The 22,058-nt window shown below is 41.6% G+C and overlaps 2 protein-coding genes across 2 annotated transcripts; both read left to right on the top strand.

Moving 5' to 3' along the window:
- The first annotated feature begins 560 nt into the window (after window positions 1-560).
- tmc2a (transmembrane channel-like 2a) lies at window positions 561-14,187 on the top strand. Its single transcript, XM_047570466.1, has 20 exons — window positions 561-597; window positions 2,120-2,155; window positions 2,255-2,708; window positions 3,263-3,418; window positions 3,502-3,592; window positions 3,697-3,778; window positions 3,875-3,981; window positions 4,110-4,208; window positions 4,490-4,632; window positions 5,746-5,893; window positions 6,027-6,215; window positions 6,321-6,500; window positions 9,267-9,425; window positions 9,856-9,984; window positions 10,762-10,829; window positions 11,148-11,387; window positions 11,466-11,591; window positions 11,718-11,796; window positions 12,666-12,783; window positions 12,920-14,187. Exons 1-20 carry the CDS (start codon window positions 561-563, stop codon window positions 13,126-13,128), a joined length of 2,850 nt encoding a protein of 949 aa, XP_047426422.1. The 3' UTR covers window positions 13,129-14,187.
- Window positions 14,188-15,145: 958 nt separating this feature from the next.
- On the top strand, window positions 15,146-21,699 carry LOC124996261 (annexin A1-like). The gene is made up of 12 exons (XM_047569089.1): window positions 15,146-15,286; window positions 15,532-15,638; window positions 15,864-15,969; window positions 16,135-16,229; window positions 16,832-16,945; window positions 17,360-17,450; window positions 17,698-17,834; window positions 18,191-18,284; window positions 18,634-18,729; window positions 19,837-19,895; window positions 21,244-21,366; window positions 21,476-21,699. The coding sequence occupies exons 2-12, from the start codon at window positions 15,570-15,572 to the stop codon at window positions 21,530-21,532; spliced, it is 1,041 nt and encodes a 346-aa protein (XP_047425045.1). The 5' UTR covers window positions 15,146-15,286; window positions 15,532-15,569; the 3' UTR covers window positions 21,533-21,699.
- The last annotated feature ends 359 nt before the right edge of the window (window positions 21,700-22,058 follow it).

Below are 22,058 nucleotides of genomic sequence, written 5' to 3' on the forward strand. Positions count from 1 at the left end.
TGCAAAGTCATCTCAGGGCACTTACTCCCTGGCCTATGAACGTCGCACAATGAAACCTATACCTTCATTAAATCTTTAGGCCATCTGCTCATGTATGTGTGTGTGTGCTGGTCTGTTTGGTCTCCGATAACAAGACAAGTGAGAGTGTTTCGAAGCACTTTGAACCACTCTTCGGCCTTTAGAAAAAGCAAATCAGCGCACAATCATCAAAATGGCTCTAACGGTTCGGTCACTTCTACAAATCAGTGTGACCCACAGCTGGACCATCACCTCTGCGTGGTAATAATGAAATAGGAAAGTCCGAGGTGCTGTAGCTGTAATGACACAGAATGGTGGATCATCTTTGGTTTCCAGAATTTGCCGCACAGATCCAGGAACACCTGTTGAGAGCAGGTCGCATGTGGCAGTTGTCATAGTGACGGCCCAGTCAGATACCTGAGTTGGGTGCTGGCTTGGAGCCGAGGCAGAGGAGAGCCAGCGGGCCAAGGGGGTAGGCTGGGCAAACACTGCTGAGGACACAGGGAACAGAAGCTTTCATTATTTTTCATATATTTTTCATCATGCCAAGAAAAACTGATGTGGCTAAACTAGAGGAAGGTGAGTTGAAGCTCTAGGGTTGGAAGATTTTTTTGTAATGTGTACGATATAGTGACATCAGTTTTGTTTTCCTCATGAAGCAAAAGTTGTGTTGTAATGTGCTGTACATTTCATTTGCTTTTTGTATTTGTACACTTTTCAGAGGACTTTCAGAGTATTTACCAGACTCACAGGACTTAAGTCCTTTTGACTTCCATCCCTTTTCCAATGCGGAGACAAAGCTTAACATAGCATGTGGTCATTATCACATGTTCTGCTTTAGCTTCCCTAGCTTGCCCTAGGTTTCTGAGAATTAATTTGTGCATTGTTAAGTAGATTATAGCACAAGCAGGCCCTTCCGTATTAAGCAGGAAAACTGATACTGCCGCAACACTGAGGCTTTGGCAGAACCAGCTTCTCTGTGAAACTATAGTACAACTGTGCTTTTAGTTAAAGGATGAAGTTTTCTGTTCTACTCGTCTACGTTTTATTTTTTGCGATTTAAAAACTTCAACATTTAACATTAAAATCAGAACGTGGAACAGAAAACCCTCTTGGCCTTGTATTAAAAAGTCTCAATTTAGAGAACACAAAACACAGTAACTACATAATACAAGAATACAGTAAAGTGCACATGTTGGCTTGGATTGTCACCTGAAGAATGAAAACATCAGTGTGAATGAAGCAAATAAAACATGAATATATGGCAGAGTACACGAGGAAAAGCAGTGATAATAGAGCAGTTAAATTGACTTGTTAAGCGTCTTTTATCACGTCGATTTCAAGGTGGAACTTTTTTTTTTTTTACGGGAAAAATCCCATAATCTTGATATCCCTAAATTCTATTGAAAATTGAGCCTAACAATAATAGGTAAAATGTTGACAAGGTTCGCCATTTTTATCTCCATCAAGGTCCATCTTGTAGGTCAGATATGAAGGGCTCATTCTAAACTCATGAAAAATGTTCAGATCACTCGAAAGTGTACTCTCCGGACCTTTAATGTGTCATGTTAGCAAAGTCGGAGAATTTATCAGAAGATATTCAGAATTTGTCATCAGAGTATAGCCACTTGGAACTATGAACTGTTGTATTTTCCTTGACTGTAGTAGTCCAGAACATATAAATAGGTAGCAATGCAATGTGCAACCTCACCACCAGATGTCAGTAGATCTTGCACGATGGTCCTTTAAATTACTGTGTGTGTACTGAGTGTAGGCTATATATGATAATAAATGTCTAAAACAGAATGCATATATATGGCTCATGTATAGTTTGGTATAGATTAGTCAAAACAGAGGTCACAATACGATCTCTGCAAATGAAAATATTTCCATCCTAATATTTTGTATGCTGTGGAGTCCTAAAAAACCTGTCATATTGTAGCTTAAAAAGCATCCTTTTTAACATACATAGTATAGCAATGCTGTCTCACTGATGTTTAGCTTTTGATATGCGTCATATTCACCATTTTCATATAGTGTTTACAAAATCTTGGTTTTGACTCTAAAATAACGACATGACTTTTCTGGACTTCTTCCTCAGTTGGGATAGACATTGATGCAGGGAGTGACAGCGATGGTAAGTGGATGAAAACACTGTTGTATAGAAATTGTTTCAACTGGCAAACAGCCAAGAGAGTAATCAAATACTCAAACGTGGTAATTTTATGTGTTTCAGACAACGTGACTCAGAAGAAAGCAAACAGGAGGCAGGGAGCTGGAAGAGGAGGTGCAAGGGGGAGAGGCAGAGGCAAAAAAACAGCCAGCGAGGATGAAGATGAGGATGAGGAGGAGGAAGACGAAGCTCCCAGGGGACGCAGGGGAGCAAACAGGAAGAAGCCAGTCAAGAAACGCGGTGGCGGCAATGATGATGAGGATGAGAGCGAGGATGACGCTCCCAAGAGGAAGCGAGGAGGAGCTGCCAATAGGAAGAAAGGAGGAAAAGCACAGGACAGTGATGAGGAAGACAGTGATGCTGGCAAAGGAAAGAAGGGAAGGAAGGGAGGTGCAAAGAAAGGAGGGAAGGAGGAAGAGAACAGTAAGGGAAAGAAGGGTGATGCCAAAGGGAAGGACAAGGGGAAAGACAAGGATGATGACAAGGACAAGAAGAAGAAAAAAAAGAAGGATGGCAGGTAAACCAGAGAAAGAAAAACACATATACCAATCTATTACTTTCATCAATGTCACTGCCATTACTTAATGCCATTAAACTGCCACATTCAGTCCTGACATTGATGATAAGCGGTATATCACTCGATCATCGCCATTCTGTCTTGTAGTAACTGAAAAACAAACATACGTTCGGGCCCAGAAAAAAAATCATTTTCTGTGAATATTTAATATTTCTTGTGATGTGAACATAAACCAATTTGCAGTTTACAGTACATTGGCTCATGCATGACCTAGCTGTGAGGTCCCCAGGCAAGCTCCACCCAGTGTTATGTGTTGTGCTTCCCCCTATTGGTGCAGGGAGAAATGTGCTTTGTTGCTACTCATCACATCATCATTTCCCCAAACAAGTGGGCAGCACAACACTGCTTTCACACAGGACCAGACAGGATTTTCACTCAAATTCCTTTTGACGTTATAGTTGGGGAGCTGCTAACTTTTAAATAGTTAATTATGCAAGCAAAAGACATGAATGATTCTGAATTTCAACTCACTTCATCTTTTGTCTGCGCTCCAGTTCATCTGATTCCAACTCCAACTCTGATGAGGAGGAGGATTCCATGTCGGAGGGAGAGATGGCTCGGCTGATGGAGGAGGTGGAGGAGAAGAAGAAGCTGATCGCCAACATCAGGAACAAGCCGTGGAGGATGAAGCGGAGGCTCGTACACCTAAAGTAATCTCTTGCACTGGAAATGTCCCGCAGAGTTAATGTTTGCATTTGATAGACTGTGTCCTAATGTGGCCTTTTTTGCACAGGGAGGCTCAGGCATTTGTGGACAAGTTTGAAGGAGCTCTGGGCAAAGGAAAGGGCAGGAAATGGTATGCCTACAAAGTGATGATGACAAAGGTTAGGCTTAAAATTTGAACTTTCTGTCTTTTCTGCTACAACTCTGTGTCATTTCTTCTGTGATTATTATTATTATTATTATTATTATTATTTTTCCATCTTAGAAATGGATCAAGTTTCAGAGGGATTTTGAGAATTTCAGAACAGCCTGTATCCCATGGGAAAGGAAAATCAAAGAGGTGGAAAGTACGTTTTGCTGCAGCACAGCTGTGATTGCCCACTGAACAGCAGCAACATTCCTTGAACAGTTGATTAATTAAAAAACCTTCTCATCATCCTCAGGCCACTTTGGATCGTCTGTGGCGTCGTACTTCATCTTCCTGCGCTGGATGTACGGCATGAACCTCGTCCTGTTTGGGTTCACTTTTGGCCTTGTGGTCATACCTGAGGTGAGCAATGGGGATAGGCTTTACAAAACAAAAATAACATAGTGGCAGTGAAAATGCTGGGGAGTGATTTTTAACATTCAAATCAATAAATTGAGTGTGACTTAATTTAATTACTTTTTGCTTTTCAGGTCCTGATGGGTCTTCCATATGGATCTATTCCCAGGAAGACTGTACCCAGAGCAGAACAGGCCACTGCCCAAGATTACTCTGTCCTCATGGACTTCAATGTGAGCATGATATATGATGAAGACAAAGGCCTGTGTAACAATGGGATGTAACCCATATTTAGGATGCCATATACCATTTACAAACTGTTCAAAAACAGAATAGTTTATGTAACACACCTTCTCATTTAATTCAAGGAGAAGGTGTGTCCGAACTTTTGACTGGTAGTGTATATAATTACATATGGAATGGAACTATGATTAAAATTAAGGCGTCCAATGTAAACACAATGAGTGATAAAAAATGAAAATGAAAATACTAATGACTTCTCCTCCTTTCCCAGGGTTACTGCAAATATTCAGTGCTGTTCTATGGATATTACAACGACCAGAGGACCATTGGCTTGCTAAAGTTCAGGCTCCCTCTTTCTTACCTCATGGTCGGGATCGGCACCTTTGGCTACAGCCTGATGCTCGTGATCCGCACGTGAGTCTGCAGCATACTGGCATCCAGCTTAGGGAGATTTGTACATTTGCCAAATAAGTTAAGCAAAAACTTGAACAATCTGGGAGCAATGGCATCATCAGTGGCAAACTCAAAGATTTCAGTCCCACCTGATTTGGCAACACCTGGGGTTGATGGCAGTAACAGGTCATAAGGGGATGGACATGGTGAACAACAATACTGAGTCAGGCTGTGGCATTTAAACCATGCTTAATTTGTACTAAGGGCCGTAGGTGTGTCATGAAAATATCCCCCACACCATTACACCACCACCACCAGCCTGAACCGTTGATGCAGTGTAGGATGGATCCATGCTTTCATGTTGTTGACACCAAATTCTGATTCTGCCATCTGAATGTCACAGCTGAAATCACGACTCGTCAGACCAGGCAACGTTTTTCCAGTCTTCTATTGTCCAATTTTGGTGAGCCTGTGTGAACTATAGTCTCAGTTTTCTGACAGGAGTGGCACCCAGTGTGGTCTTCTGCTGCTGTAACGTGTTGTGCATTCAGAGATGGTATTCTGCATTCCTTGGTTGCTTTCTATCATCTCCAACCAGTCTGCCCATTCTTCTCTGACCCTTCACCTCAACAAGGCATTTTCGTCCACACAACTGCCGCTCACTGGATATTTTCTTTTTTTTGGACCATTCTCAGTACACACTAGAGATGGTTGTGCGTGGAATTGAATAAAGTGGAATACCCAGGCCAGCCCGGGCTGGCACCAACAACCATATCACAGTCAAAGTCACTGTGCCTGCCATCCCTGGCTATACTACGGACATGCTATAGGTTAATAGGCGATTCTAAATTTAGTGAATATTTGTTTGGTAATGAGTGGAAAATGTTTTTATATAAATGAAAACTACTGAGATTACCACTTTAATATGGTGAAATCTGTGAGCTGATTTTTAGGTTTTTACCGAAAGTGCAGCAAAGTTTGGTTTGTGAAATGGGTTAATGACACTCCACTGCAAACACAAACAACAGGACAAGGCAATAGTGGTGATATAATTTTGTTGTACAGTAGCAAAATTTCAGTAATGTCTGGTTTTGACTGCACTCATAATGAAGTTTGTTTCTGTTTGTTTTTCAGAATGGCCAAGAATGCTGATGTTGGTGGTGGAGATGGAGATGAAGGAGAGTTCACCTTCGCCTGGAAGATGTTCACCAGCTGGGATTACCTCATTGGCAATGCAGAAACAGCTGACAACAAGTACGCCTCCATCACCACCAGCTTCAAGGTAAACGTGTCCATCCTACAGCAGGAAATAATGACTGTTTTTATTTTACGTGCTTAATAAATTCCAAAAGAGGTCCTTTCAGGACAAACATTGTTGCTAAATGTTCATGATAATGAACGTTTGATAAGAACAGGAGTCCATCGTGGATGAGCAGGAGAACCAGAAGGATGAGAACATACATCTGCGCAGGTTCCTCAGAGTCCTGGCTAACTTCCTGATCACCTGCAGCCTCGGTGGCAGTGGGTACCTTATCTACTTTGTGGTGAAGAGGTCTCAGGAGTTCGCCAACAGGGACGACCTCAGCTGGTACGAGAAGAATGAGGTAATGATCTTCAGAAGGTAGAGAATAACATACTAAATACATTTTAGAAAGTTAAAATGTCAGTTTTTAATAATACGTGTGATGTGATGAACTTCCTTTGTCTAGCTGGAGATCATCATGTCCCTGCTGGGCCTGGTGTGTCCTCCTCTGTTTGAGACCATCGCTGAGCTGGAGGACTACCACCCCAGAATCGCCCTCAAGTGGCAGCTGGGACGCATCTTTGCCCTTTTCCTGGGAAACCTCTACACCTTTCTGTTCGCCCTGTTTGATGAGGTCAACACCAAGGTATGTTAGTAGCATATGTGTTCTCTCGTTCCCAGCCACCTTGGTAGTTCTCTAATTGTACCACAGTTACACAGTGGTAACAGGACCAAAACGCTTGGGGCAAAGCTTTTTCCATCTGATGTATTTCAAGGCTTTATTTCTGTCCTAAATGTGGATATTGGTGATGACAGTCTCTGTAGTTTGTTGTTAAAATGTACACCAAACCACTTACAATTAATCAATTATGTGGCAATTATTATTCATATGGCACATTCAGGCACCCCAGAGGATTTCTGGATTGTAGGTATTTCGATAGGATTTTAATGAAATATAGAAATAGAATAGAATAGAATAGAATAGAATAGAATAGAATAGAATAGAATAGAATAGAATAGAATAGAAATGTCCCATGAGATCCTGTCTTTGAGCGTGATGGAATTTTGAAACATCATCACCTTAACAACCTTAACCTTAACACGAGCCTCAAAGACTCAGACCAGAGTGATCAACTGAGGGAAGAAGCCATCAAAGGCCTTGTCAGTATTGACAAGACCTTGCTCCCTGGCAAGTTGAAACTTTGGTGCCTGCAGTTTGGGTTGCTCCCCCGTCTGATGTGGCCCCTAACAGTCTACGAGATCCCTATGACCAAAGTCGAGAAGCTGGAGAGGACAGTCAGTTCATACATCAAGAAGTGGCTTGGCCTCCCGCGGTGCCTCAGCAACATCGGCTTGTATGGACACGGTGCCCTAGAACTGCCCGTCTCTAGCCTCATAGAGGAGTTTAAATGCACCAAAGTGAGGCTGAACATGACCCTGACTGATTCTCAAGATGATGTGATCCGAGCGGCTGCTCCCAGACTGGTAACAGGAAGGAAATGGATCCCATCTGAGGCCGTACAGCAAGCTAAATCTGCTCTCAGGCATGGAGACATTGTAGGACAGGTACAGCATGGAAGAGGTGGGTTTGGACTTGCAACGAGTCGACCCACATGGCACAAGGCAACATCTACCCAGAGGAGAAAGCTGGTGGTTGGCCAGGTGCGGCAACAAGAGGAGGCAGAGAGATGCGCAACGGCAGTCTCACAGTCCAAACAGGGGCAGTGGACTAGCTGGGAAAACATCGAGCATCGGAAGCTCACATGGAAGGATCTTTGGGTAATGGAAGGAAGCCAAATTAGCTTCATCATCAGAGCCACCTATGATGTTCTTCCCACACCCAAGAACCTAAACCAGTGGCTGGGAGAAGATCCCTCCTGTGCACTTTGCCAAACTCCTGGAACACTGCGGCACATCCTCACTGGCTGCAAAACCAGTTTGTCCCAAGGTCGATACACCTGGAGACACAACCAGGTTCTACGACAACTGGCGATCACCCTGGAAGAAAGGAGAAGCACCACCAACGCCCTCCCTCCACCAATGCCCAGACACTCGAACACCACCACCTTTGTAAAAGCAGGACAACTCCCAACAAAACCATCTGCAAGAGTCGAAACAACCATCCTAGACTCTGCCCGAGACTGGAGGATGCTGGTTGATCTTGACAAGAAACTCGTCTTCCCGCCTGAGATCATAACAACTAACCTCAGACCAGACCTGGTCATGTGGTCAACCTCCCAGAAGTCTGTGTTCATTGTTGAACTAACTGTGCCATGGGAGGCTGCAGTTGGTGAAGCATATGAACGCAAACAACTGAAGTACGCTGACGTAGCAGCCGAGGCAGAACAGCGCGGCTGGCGTACGCAGGTGCTTCCGGTCGAGGTCGGATGTAGAGGGTTTGTTGCCACGTCCACAACCAAGCTTCTTAAGAGGATGGGAGTCCGAGGACAGGTGTTCCGCAAAGCCGTCAAGTCACTGTCAGAAGCTGCAGAGCGAAGCAGCAACTGGCTTTGGATCAAGAGAAAGGACCCCAACTGGGCTGCAAAATGAATATGGAGGGGTAAAAGCGGAGGGGGGCACTCCTGGGACGCCAGGTGTCGCCGTTGAGCTCTCTGGAGGTGTCGTGGGCCTATCAATGAAACACCGGTGAAAGAGAGTGCCCACCTGATGACCTCAGTGAAGCTTTTACCCCAACCCCACTCGATGCCAAGTTCTGATTATCTATGGGATTGTACCATCTAGTCCTACAAGCTCAACTGTCTTTGAGCGTGATGGAATTTTGAAACATCATCACCTTAATATTGACATTTAGCCATAACTATTGTATTGAGGGTGCTGGATTTGGTTCTACCAGTCTCTACCAGTTTTCCTCCTTGTGGTCATTTGTGGTATTGCACCTAAAAAATTCCCTGTAATTTTTCCAATAGACCACAACTATTTAATTTAATTTTATTTTATTTAATTCCTTGTCATATAGACTGTATTGTTTGTGTCGGCCTCCCAAGAGGAAGAGCTGCAGTTTTGCTGCAGCTAATGGGGATCCTAATAAATTAAACTAAATTATAAAGAGATATCTGTGAGATTGTTGACAGGACTGCAGTGAATGATGTGTTTTTATTCTTTCGATAAAGAAACTTATAATCGGTTATGTATTTGCAAATCTTCTGAGTGCAAAGAAAAATAAGTCATATTTCTATGTTGTTATTTTAATTCAATGCATTTGTGCCATGGACTACATAATGTGGAGGCAAATCTAGAAGCTGTAAACATTTCTGGCACTTGCACCATGTACGCGAGCATATTTATTCTAAATCAGCAGGCTCTGTCTTGCATCCATTATTCATTTCTCTTTCCCTGAGGGAACTATCCATTTATCAACACCTTTTCTGAGTTGCTATTTTGTTCCCTTCAGTTGGAAGAAGAGCAGTCCATCAAGAACGCCTCCATCTGGGCCATGAAGGAGTACTATGCCAACTACTCACGTATGGTCAACGACACCGAGGCCATCCCACCCCCCATGAACCCCGCTGATGTCATCAGAGGACCCTGCTGGGAGACTGCCGTCGGCATAGTAATGAAGCCTTCTTGCTGTGATTCACGCTTGTGCATCCAGATTAAAACACTGACAGAGTACTTTCCCTCCACTTTTAACTAGATGTTAAATAACATCTGATCTCATTTTTATCCAAAAATGATCTTATTTTTTCATCAGTACTATTCATCATTCAGAAAGATCAGCCAAAAACTGGAACTACAATGCAATGAGTCTTCATCACATTCATCATCCTATTTATTTTTTGGACCACACGTTAAACACTTTTAACTGGTTCTCAGCTAAAGAGAACATTTGACTTCAGAATGAATGAAAGGTTCTCAGATGAGGCAGTGCTCATATCTTTGCTGCTACTAGTTATTCTCTATCGAACAAGCTTCCTTTTTAAATATGGAATGTGTATTTGATAAATGACATTCATTAACAACTTGACTCTGTGCTCTTGTAGGAGTTTGTGAAGCTGACAGTGTCCGACATCCAGGTGTCCTACCTGACCATCCTGATTGGGGACTTTGCCAGGGCCGTCATCGTCCGCTTCCTCAACTACTGCTGGTGCTGGGACCTGGAGGCTGGATTTGTAAGTTTCATTTGAACAAACTGTGAAATGAAACGTTTTTCTATGGCTCTCCATAGCTCCTCTATTAACGTGTGCACTGTCGTCTGTATGGTGAAACAAGACTGCCCTCGCTCGGGAACAGGCCTTTTTTTTCACAGCAGACGTTTTTAAAGTTACCATTAACTATTCATGACCATTCAAACATCCCAGTGGGCTGTAACGGTGATCCAGCGTGCACAGAAGGAGCATGAAACTGAAGCCTGTATGGGAAATTCAGCCACCTTTGTAGGCCTGTTAAGCAATTATTGAGTTACCGTGCTATTACTTGTATCATTCAGAAACACATTAACAAGTTATAAGTGCCTGTGTTAATGTATTTATTTTGTTAGAAGCTAACTATGTGTCATCAAAGTGCCTCTAATTATTCATTCTTGTAAAAGCACAAGCATGCACTAAATGGTTTGCCCACAAATTTTATTTTACACTGGCCAATGCATCCATCATATGAAATATGACAGTTGATCAATCAGTTGATGTTTAGCGAGCAGAGCAATACAGATATTTCAGATTTGCTTTGACCAGAGCAAAACCACAGCTTGAACTAAAAGATGGACAAACAACTCGTGGCCTGACCTAGCCTGACTCAGACAAAATTACCTCTGCACACAAGCCTATAACAACCTAATTGTTGTAGGCAAACTAAACTCCACTACACTCAAATGACACCTAATGACTGTATCACTGATACTCTGTCCATCACCACTTAAAGCCCAAACAGATGATTCTAATCTCTTCCAGCCATCGTACGGAGAGTTTGACATCAGTGGAAACGTTCTTGGATTGGTCTTCAATCAAGGAATGATCTGGTAAAATCAAGTATTTTTATATATATATATTGACGGCACATGCTCAGTCTCCAACATGGCCCTTGTCTGTCTGTGGATGTACATGTGTTTACTAGAGTTTATATATATATATAGGTGCAGAAACACAAAATCAAAGACATTACCAATGCTGAACTGTTAGGAAAGCTATTTGCATATCGTTACACATGGCGTATTAAACATACGTATACATACATATTATTGCTATAGGTACATAACGTATACTGTAGTGGGTTATATGTACCGTAATTAAATACTACAGCATTATGCATTACACAATATCTGCGTCCATGATTTCAGGATGGGTGCATTTTATGCTCCTGGTCTGGTCGGCATCAACGTGCTCCGCCTCCTCAGCTCCATGTACTATCAGTGTTGGGCCGTGATGGCTACAAACGTCCCCCATGAGAGAGTCTTCAAGGCCTCCAAGTCCAACAACTTCTACATGGGCCTGCTGCTCCTCGTCCTCTTCCTCAGTCTGTTACCTGTCGTCTACACCATCATGACACTACCGCCTTCATTTGACTGTGGACCTTTCAGGTAATAACACAGAACAGGAGGACCTCAGTTTGAATATACTAATATGAAGCACGCGTGTGACTGAGTTGATGTTCGCAGCGGGAAGCAAAAGATGTTTGATGTGGTCATGGAGACGATCGACCTGGACCTGCCGGCCTTCATGGGGACACTCTTCAGCTATGCAGCCAACCCGGGCCTCATCATACCAGCTGTACTGCTCATGGTGTGAGTGCAGACACACGAGGTTTTGCTTAGAATTGAATAAGAAAGTTATGGTTGATGTATGTGTCTAAAAAGTTGTTTAAACTCCTAGACACTAACAAAACAACAAATCCTGTCACCTCCTCACAGACTGGCCATCTACTATCTGAACTCAGTATCTGAGGCCTACCAAAACTCCAATATGGAGCTAAAGAAGAAGATGCAGATGGTAAGTAGAGAATGGGGGTAAAGGTAATGTACAGTCAGTCTGTCTCTCTGTTTCTCTGTCCTCTTCTGGTGAATGTGATATCTTAAGAACACTTGTTTTTCACATTTTTGGTAATAACTCAGCAAGTCATTGTTGAAGTATGACAAAAGTGTCTTATCCAGTATAGCAATGATCCTCCTTTAACCCTCATACCTGACTTTAAAATTGTTACGTCGTTACCATTAAGAGAAAAAAAATGTCCTCTTCAAAAACACCCTAAAAATAGCATATGTTAATATATATATATTTTTTTTTTACATACATTGTTTAATCCACTTCAATACAAATCACAAGTAACATTAGTGTGATTACTTTTTGACTTTTGACCCTTTATGTGTCAGTGTTTGGGATGGCATCACAAAATTTTTGGGGGAAAAAAACACAAACAAAAATTGAAATATTTTCAATAATATAAATTTAAAGTGGAATAAAAAATTATAAATACACACATACACACAAGTACACATACAAATATGATAGCAAAAAGTATAACTACCACTAAGTAAATAATATAATAATAAATAAATAAAATGGAAGAGGACACTTTGGTTAATAGTATCACATATATAATAATATCACATATATTGCTCTTGACAAATAAGTTAACCGCAGCTTGGCTTGCTGGCAAAGGCATCAAACCACAAGGTACATTCTGTTCTTTATGTCAATGTATTATATATGAAGGCCGTGCACAACAATGAATTAATCCAGCTATCAAGTACCGTATAAGTATTCAATGCCTGATACACCTTAGTCTTTTTTAGGCATAGAGCTACATTGTTGTTCAAAAACATCAAGGCTGCTCCTCCTTCCAACTTCTCTCTATGCAGGCTCGGGATGAAGAGAAAAACCGGAGGAACAACACAGACAGCACCAACCAGGTCATGAAGGACCTGGAGGACCTGCTGCCCAACCGATCCCTCATGCCCCCTGCTCCACCCGAACCTGGTCAGTAACCTCTATTTACCCACAGGTTCCATAAATAACCTATCTAATTTAGTCTAAATGACAAACTGACGATGGCAGTGGCACTGAGTTTCTAAAACTAACTTGTCTGATTGTTCATCTGATTCTGATTACACAGAGAAACCCCCAGAGCCAGAAGCAAAGCCAACTAAAGCAAAGGCCGGGTCAGCCGGTAAAGGTGTCAACCTGCAGAAGGACGTCTCCCTTGCCTCGCCCAACCCTAACGCACGTGGGCCAGTAAACCGACCACCCGGGCCGAGAGGACCTGGTCCAGGTCCCGGTCCTGGACCAGGTCGTGGCCGCGGGAGAGGGCCCCCTCCAAGATAACAGCCTGAGAACGTAACATTCCTGTAGGCTGTGTTCATTCCTCACAGTCTCTGTTCATTCCACAGCGAGAGACACAAATGGGAAAAACACACTTAGCAAAGACAGTGGTCCTTTGTTAGGTCTTCTAATTTACCTGTTAACATCAGCAACATCCTGAATGTTTACTGCTAGGAATTTTTGCAAATTATAACCCCGTAAACTATCATCTAGATCACAGTTGTGCAACACAGTGCTGAAAAAACATTAGTTTGTCTTGAGAAAGATGTGAGTCACAGAGAAAAACCATGTTACTCTGTTGTTCTGAGGTTATAATGGGGTCCTTTGGGGAAAAATAATGATCAGGGTTAAACGTCTATTGCTTGACTAAGTAACATGACTTATATTTGGCTACTGTCCAAAGCAGTTTATTGAATTTTGTAGAGATTTCCTTGTCTGCTGATTAGCTGGATTTACATCATAGTTTGTCAAAAATGAACTCTAGGTCTGCTTAATGGCTTCCTCCAGGGGTTTTAACTCCACCTCACAGTCTTCATCAGGCAATGCTATTTTCTGCATTAAGATCCGAATCCCCTCTTCATCCTGTCTATATGTTGGAGACGATGACTGCGTGATGGCTTCACCTCACGAATGAATGCGCAGGGTAGTGGTCCCCATCGATTTTAGACATGACTGTTTGTTCCAAGCTCTGTGATACAATCATAATATCACTTCTGAATTTTTCCTATCGGAAATGTTGAACTCATCGTTTATTTTGCTCAGCAGCCATAGAAAATTCTTGCCACCGATTAGCTGGGGGAATCATTATCAGGACACGGCAATCATCGTTCAGGTCAACCGTTCTCAGGTGCAAAGACTTCTTTCACTTCACTAACCATCTTTATGAGCTTTACATAAATTAACATAAAACATAAATAGAAGAAGCCATAGTAGTTATCTTCTCTTTTTTGTCAGTCTATTAATGTCAGACGTGTTTCTATGCTGTTATATTGCAGATATCAGTGTCACCTCCGCCTACCACTGACTTCATTCATATACTTCAGTGTGTGGTCATGTCTGATGTCTCAGTTACTGATTTTCACATTTCTTACGTTGACACTGGTTCTGTAAATCATTGTTTGACTCTTTCCAATAAAAATCTTTTAATAACATTTGTGTAATTTAACAACTTGGATTTTGGCTGCTTCTTCCCCACTGTGATATTTTATCTTGCTCATCTCAGTTTAGATTTATTAAAGCTTAAAGAGAAACTTTGACAGAACACTGGGCGCAAAATCCAGAGTTTCTTTTAGATGTTTAACATTTATACTAATTCATACTGTGTCTATTACTTTATACTTTTGCCCAGAAAAGGACAAACTCCAAGATAAAGACAAAGTGAAACAAAAATAAATCGTCACCGATGGTTTGGATTCATCCACCGTTTCAGCATTGCACTCTTAACAAAATAAATGCAGCAGGACATTGGGTGTTTTATTAATAGCACAGTCTGGGTGTGTTTTGCTCAAAGCACCTACCGGCTTCAAGAAGAGACAGGGAGTAGCCCACAGATCTTCCATACTTGCTGATTGCATAAGTTTGTTTGTGCAAAAAGATGCAGTGCACTATGGGTACAATGATGGTTTACTCATTTATGATGATCCCTGTCTTGGCTGTGTAGCAGAAACATACAGATTACCATTACATTTTTAAATCTGTTAATATTTCACACACTTTTGCACTAAGAAACCATTTTCTAGAGGCCACGTGTAGTTTCAGATGTTTCAGATTAGTTTATTTCCAGTTCAGTACCCTGCACTTAAGAGAAACATGTGGAACATCAGTCTTTGTATTAAAAAAAGAGTATTTAAATGTGTTCCTTTTCTCACCCATGAGTGTGAATCATGAAAGAATGTTTGATTAAATTGTGAAACAGTGACATATGTACAACACAAGTCCGAACAAAAAGAGTTGCCCAACCAGTCAGAGGTCTGTGTCACCTGGGAGGAATGTTGCCTCCGAAAGGTGACAGGTGATTGGCTGATCATCTACAGGTGCAATAAAAACTGCTTGATAGCCATGCGCACAGAGACGGGTGGAGACACTGCAGAGCGAGGTGAAGACTGCTACTAGCCTTCAACAGCTGCACGCCGGAGTGTGAGGACAGTCTTCAGTAGAGCAGGTGATTTTTAGATGTTTAAAAATGAAGACAGCGTAACAAAATATTTGAATCACTGCAATGCTGTTTTGCTTATGCCTTCTTCTTCTTCTTCTTCTTCTTCTTCTTCTTCTTCTTCTTCTTCTTCTTCTTCTTCTTCTTCTTCTTCTTCTTCTTCTTCTTCTTCTTCTTCTTCTTCTTCTTCTTCTTCTTCTTCTTCTTCTTCTTCTTCTTCTTCTTCTTCTTCTTCTTCTTCTTCTTCTCTGCAGCGGGAGCCTTGTGTTTCTGGTGTTCACCTCAAGAAAAGATGTCCCTCTTTAAGAAGTTCTTCGGAAATATCATCCGTAACAAAGACCCCAAAGATGACAATGTCACAGTGAGTATCTGGTTACTGTCATGAGTGGAATGCAACTGTAAGTCCAGTTTTAATAAGAACCTGTTTGTCTACTCAAGTATTTCAATTGCACGCTGTTTCACTGGTTTTCGTTTTTAGGCTGTAGCTCCGTTAAAACAGGTGACATTGTTTTGACATCTCGCGGTGAAAGTAGCAAGCATAATGCATGTGATGGCAGCAGAACTTGTGTAAATCTCACTGTTCTAGGTGAAGGGCAAGGAGACACCTAAGTATTATGGAACCGTCACCCCCTACCCTAACTTCAATGCCAGCAGTGACGCTTCAGTCCTTCAGAGTGCCATTGTAAGTAAAGGTATGTATGCCCTCTCATGTTACCTTAAAAATTACCTCAAGTTTGTCAGGTTATGCTTGAAGACAGTCCCTCTGTGACTGCTCCTTCTAGTGTTTTAACACACTCAGAAAAGTGTTACGTAACGCTTCAAAGAAACTAAGTGAGTGCACACCTTGTCTCCCATAGGAGTGGATGAGGATGTGATCATTTCAATCCTGGTGAAAAGAAACAATGAGCAGAGGCAGAAGATCAAGGCGGTTTATGAGGCGTCCACTGGGAAGGTGAGCACGTAACCCATCGCTACTCGATTTGGTTTTAAAACCTGTGCCTTAAAGGTGCTTTTCTAAGATCCAGCCCACAGCTCCCGTGTACTTTACAGTGAACTATAAACACACACACAAACACACACAAAAAAAAAATCTCCACCATTCATTACAACTACACAAGTGTATTTTTTCATACAACCCAGATGTTTAAATTATCCACGTCTGTGACCATTTTGGGAGTAAGGTGCACTGTCCACTGGTATGGAGAGCTCCCACACTGAGCTTCAAAAACGGTCTTTATTAATCCCATGGGTGACGTTGCCGAGGGTTTTGTTGACGAATGTATTTCATGGTTGTACTTAGTGAAATACAAGCACTCGTGTGGACGTTTATAACTTTACATTTCAACAAGTTTAAAAGTTGCTTGGTAATCCCTACCTTTCTGCTACATAGCCAAGATAGCAAATGGTCAGAAAGTTGGCTAAGAATCTTTGGACAACTGTCAACTATTGAGGCATACAAATATGAAGATGAAGATGATAGCGATCGAAAGAATTTAAATGTAATCTTCAATAAAATGCTAGGATTCTCACGTGGCTGATTCCTGTGTGTTGCAGAAACTGGACAAAGATCTGAAGTCGGCTCTCAGGTCGCATTTAGAGGACGTCTCTCTGGCTCTGCTCATGCAACCGGCCCACTTTGATGCCTACCTGCTCAGGAAAGCCACGCGGGTAAATATGACAGGTTTATGCACAAAACGTAAAGTCATGTGAACAACAATAGGGGCTGTCCAGTTTAAAATGTATTTATTTAAATGTATTTATTTTATGTGGATTTATTGCATTGCACAAGAAAACACTGTGAGAGTAGCACAGCCAAATAAAACAAGTAATAAAATATGATACAAATATCACTGAAACTACTTTACGCAGTTGCAATCTTTAAGTTTTTCCGTTCAGTTTATCACTATATTTATATGCACTGCGATCCAGGACAAGGCAGCAAAAGAACACTTCACAAAAAAACATCTAAATCCGGCTGAAATGAACTTGGAGCGGTGTCTGACATTTCTTTGGCGAAGTTAGCTCTACTGATAATGACTCGCAGCAGATGTCACCATTTGGATATTCGCTCTGCTCCAACAGCGTCTGGGCACAGATGAGGCGGTCCTGGTGGAGGTTCTGGCAACGAGATCAAACCAAGAGATTCGAGAGCTCAAGAGGGTCTTCAAAGAAGGTTTTGCCACAACCACTCTGCTATTTGTTGTTCTACACGCTCTAAGTTCTTGAAAGGTTTTCACACTTCAGTGACATCTTAGGCATGTAGCAGAGAGCGTCTCCTGTGGTGCGGCGGAACAACACTAAATTCCTAGACATTGGCGCAATGAGATAGCGATGTTGCCTTTAACAGCTATTATTACATTAGCTATTATCTCCTGCGCCATTCTGTCATCTTTGCTTTGAAATGTCTTTTCCTCCCTCAGAGTACAACAAAGAGCTGGAGGAAGTTATTAAAGATGAGACCAGCGGTGACTTCACAGAGGCCCTTCTGTCCATGCTGCAAGCAAATAAAGACGAAAGTACTGAAGTGGACATGGCTCTTGCCCGAAAGGACGCAGAGGTAAAATATGATTCAAGCTTTTATGCTCTTAAATGATTTCACTGTCAACAAATCCCATGAAAAATTTTTTGCATGGGATACAAATCCAAAGCCACAAGTGTATAGATTCATTTTCGCAAGGAAAACACAATCATTTCATCAAGCAGAATTTTACACATTTTTTTTGTGTGTGAGAAAGGTGGTCTGGTCTCTTAAAGATCTCTGTCGGTAATGTCAAATCATTAGAGCGGGCTTTATGTGGCGATGGACACAAGAATAACACAGAGACGTGGCTCTACTGGCTCCGTAACAATATGTGTGTGTGTGTGTGTTCATAATAATATTGAGTTTTACTCTTGTTACTCTTGTTCCTGCAGACTCTGTTTGAGGCCGGTGAAAAATCGAAGGGAGTCAACGTGTCCACGTTCATCAACATCCTGACCTCAAGGAGCGGCCCGCAGCTTTCTAAGAGTGAGTGCTGGAAATGTGTGTGTGTGTTTCAGATGTTCGGTTTGACACCGACACACTCGTTTTAAAGTGAGTGCACACCTGGTTAGACAGGTGGAACCACACTCATTCAGGTTAATAGTGGGAACACACCCAGCAAGTGCAGGAACAAAAGATTGTTTTTAAATAATTTTTAGTCAATCCTCATTGGAGCAAGCAGTGCATTCTGTTGAGAGCACATTTTGAGAGAAGCATATATATTTATTTATTCTACTTGCCCGAGTCAAGCACTCTTGATGTGCATCTAGTCTGCAGATCATTTCAGCTACAGGCCACTTACCCATAAACCCCTGTTCGTCTTTTCTCATTGCAGCGTTCCAGAACTACGCCGCCGTCAGCGACGTCACGTTACCTAACGCCCTGAAAGTGGAGCTGAAGGGGGACATTGAAGACTGTCTCATTGACATTGGTATGTTGACGTCATCTTGTCATTTCTAACTTAATATCATTTGGTGTCAGATGAAATAGCTCCCCACCAGGACTGTCATTATGTTCAGTTTAATGTTGAAACGGCTTCAGAGGGTTGACCATTTAACGATGAGATCATTGTGGAGGATGTGGAGAATAATAGAAACATGTGTCATGTAGCTCAATAGTAATACAGACCACAGTCTACAAAATAACACAGCTGAATTCACAGCTCTCTCTGTTATTTGAAACAAATGCTGATTGCCACAATCTTCATGCAAATGAGATTCGGCGCAAGACTATTACATTGCAATGCATTCATTTCCACTAGCGTATCTAATGGACTGGCAAGTGAGTGTGTCATTAAGCACTGGGAGCTGCTAGTGTGTGTTTACACAGACCGTTTGGCTGGACAGATAGACAGATAAGAGCACTGAGATGCTGAGGAATCAACGCCAGCTCAAAAAAGCCTTCAAAACCAAAGTGTCAAACAAAAAAACATAAATTAACATCATTTTGCTATTTAGCCCCAGCTGCTACATGTGGCATCCAGAAAGAACACAGCAACAAGAGGCCATCCAAAAAAGACTGGATTGCAAAACAACTTGAAAACACAGATTAAGCTGCAAATTTATTTATAGGGACTTTTGCTGAGCTTTGGCCTTTGCGGTGTGTGTTATGTCACCACCTCATATTTAAATCCTATTTTTGAATCCCAATTTACTTGAATGTGTTCACACCGAGCACCAAACACCAAACCGTCCGTCGCTCAGTCCAAGTCATGATTTGAGCCAGATATCGAGAAATTCCACCACTGCACTGCAGAACATGTTGTGTTAACAAGGCTAACAACTCGAAAACATAAGGTGTCTGGCCAAAGCTGTTGTCAGGGAGCAAATAAATTCCATGTGAACGGGCTCAAATGAAGAGAAGTGTATGAAAGAGCTGGTTGGAGGGATACTCTCTGCACAAACATAAACTGCTCAAGCATGCCTTACACACCAGATCAGGGAGCATTTCAAGCTTTTTATGACTTCAGCCTGCATCTAGACTCTGAATGGTGCGTTCAGTTTGTGACTGAGTGTTTATGTCCCTCTTTGATGTCCAGTGAAATGTGCCTGGAACACACCAGCTTTCTTCGCCGAGAAGCTCCATCTGGCTATGAAGGTGTGTATAAATATGTCTGCTGCTCCTCCACACCATATGTCAGTATGACTACCATAATACTGTATGTGTGGGAGAGGGTCGGGTTTTTCCGCAGTGGCTCTCCGCTGACAAGCGTTGCAGGTTTCTTTCCAACGCTCGCATAAATATAGCCGTGCTATGTCGGAAATTCAACTTTGGATTCAAGTGTGCAAACAGATTGAGAACGAGTCCTGCTTAGTCTGTGAAAACAGTACAATGTCTTCTATACTTCTATGTGCACTACAGTCCAAATAAATAACTTATGTCATCATTTTGTCTACGATTAGGCCTGAATCTTTTTATAAACAGAGATCTGTGGTGTAAACAGACTTTCTCAGTTTTTAGATGTGACGGGTCTAATGAAGTAAGTAGCGATGTCCTGATCAGTTTCAGAATATTGTGAAATACCCGATCAAGACATTTTAAAAATGCAATCCGACTGAGCACGTAGCCAAGCCCGATCTTTTGTATCTGTGTTACGACTGCCCTAAGCCAAAATCTGGAATAACGAGTCTGAACAGTCTTCTGTGTAGAACTGAGAAAAGATTTCTGTTGTTTAGTTTTGTAAAATATACAGGTCTAAGCAGAACTGGGATTTTGTGTGGGAGCTTGGACATTAACATCAAGCTATACACTGCTATTTATAAAGATATTTGTTGGCTGGTTATTTATTTTATTGAAACCATCCAGGTCTCAGTGTTTTTTAAGAGCCAATATACGCTTTGCTTTCTTACTGTCATATCATTTGCACAACAAGTAAGACTCTGCTGTTAATAAAAAATATATATAAAAAATATATAAAATCTTAAATTAATAGCTTAAAATGATCTTAATGCATTACAGATTTTACATAATACACGAGAAAACAAGTAAGATATGAAATGGCTGGGGAATTTAGAAAACATTCAATTAAAAATTGGATCAGGACTATGTATAGTCAGTGCATTAAGTGCATCATGATAAATACAATATGCAGTGATTTGGGTTTGATGCACGTATAGTACTAAATTGCTACTTTACCACTTCAGCTAGTTTCACATTTTCCCACACTTTATGTAAAAAGTTCCCATCAGTGGATTAACCTCCACCAAGTATATTAGTATTTGCATATTTTCATTCAAATGCCTTCTCTGGCATTTAGAGGAAGTAGTACACATTAACTGAAACGTTTTCTATCATATGAGCAAATGAGCTCATAAATGATTTTCGACTTTTGTCGAACTATATAGCACTGGTACATACGAAACAGTTTGGAAACAAAGTGCGGTATGGAGGTGATGTGCACGGTCTTCTGCTTCTCACTGATCGAGGCTCCACGCTGTTCTCACAGGGCCACGGTACATGTGAGGACACACTGATCAGGGTACTGGTGAGTCGCTCTGAGGTCGACCTGAAGAAGATCGTGGAGGAATACAGGGCCATGTATAGCAGGAGCCTGCAGGAGGACATACTGGTAAAAATAAACATGTTGCATATAAGCGATGTTTTCATTAATTAAGGACACAAATGACTGAATATTTTGTATCAGAATATTCTGTCTGACCCTTTTTTGTCTTTTACAGAATGATACAAAGGGGCATTATCAGCAGGTCCTGCTGGGACTGTGTGGACCTCACTGATATTTGGTTCTTACTGCTTTATGTTGGGAACAGAGGCCAACTGATACATGGGATGGAGCTGAAATATAAATAATAATAATAATAATAATAATAATAATAATAATAAGGAACAATGTAACATATTGCTTATTGAGTCAATGTTCCAATAAAGCTGTTATCCAACAACAGAAACATATTGTGCCTTCTTTCTGAAAAACACCTTTCTCAGCTACTTCCTATCATCTATCCATTATCTATTACTGCCTGCACTCACATTGGGTGAGAACTGGTGTACAATAATAACCATTCACGTTCACCTACAACCAAATCAGAATCACTTATTAACCTAGCATGCATGTCTTTGGACTGTGGGATGAGAATGCATCACCCACTGCCCACACAGGCACACTGCTCCACTGTGCCGACCTCGCTTTTTTTCTTCAGAAATATATATTTCTTTCCCTGTGGTGGGATGTTGTAGTCACGTTTTTACATGTAAAGATGCTAAAGCCACAAAACATGACGAAAGGGAGGAGATGTTGGTATC

The sequence above is a fragment of the Mugil cephalus genome, chromosome 19 (genome assembly GCF_022458985.1).
Source record: "Mugil cephalus isolate CIBA_MC_2020 chromosome 19, CIBA_Mcephalus_1.1, whole genome shotgun sequence".
Classification (NCBI taxonomy): Eukaryota; Metazoa; Chordata; class Actinopteri; order Mugiliformes; family Mugilidae; genus Mugil; species Mugil cephalus.

What these genes read in the sequence shown, in the direction of transcription:
- LOC124996261 (XM_047569089.1), top strand. Translation starts at nt 15,570, where the DNA reads ATGTCCCTCTTTAAGAAGTTCTTCGGAAATATCATCCGTAACAAAGAC. An exon ending in TGCTCAGGAAAGCCACGCGG is followed by an intron (nt 16,946 to 17,359) that starts GTAAATATGACA and finishes CTGCTCCAACAG; the next exon opens with CGTCTGGGCACAGATGAGGC. An exon ending in AGACTGTCTCATTGACATTG is followed by an intron (nt 18,730 to 19,836) that starts GTATGTTGACGT and finishes TTTGATGTCCAG; the next exon opens with TGAAATGTGCCTGGAACACA.
- tmc2a (XM_047570466.1), top strand. Translation starts at nt 561, where the DNA reads ATGCCAAGAAAAACTGATGTGGCTAAACTAGAGGAAG. An exon ending in ACAAAGTGATGATGACAAAG is followed by an intron (nt 3,593 to 3,696) that starts GTTAGGCTTAAA and finishes TTTCCATCTTAG; the next exon opens with AAATGGATCAAGTTTCAGAG. An exon ending in TTCAATCAAGGAATGATCTG is followed by an intron (nt 10,830 to 11,147) that starts GTAAAATCAAGT and finishes CCATGATTTCAG; the next exon opens with GATGGGTGCATTTTATGCTC.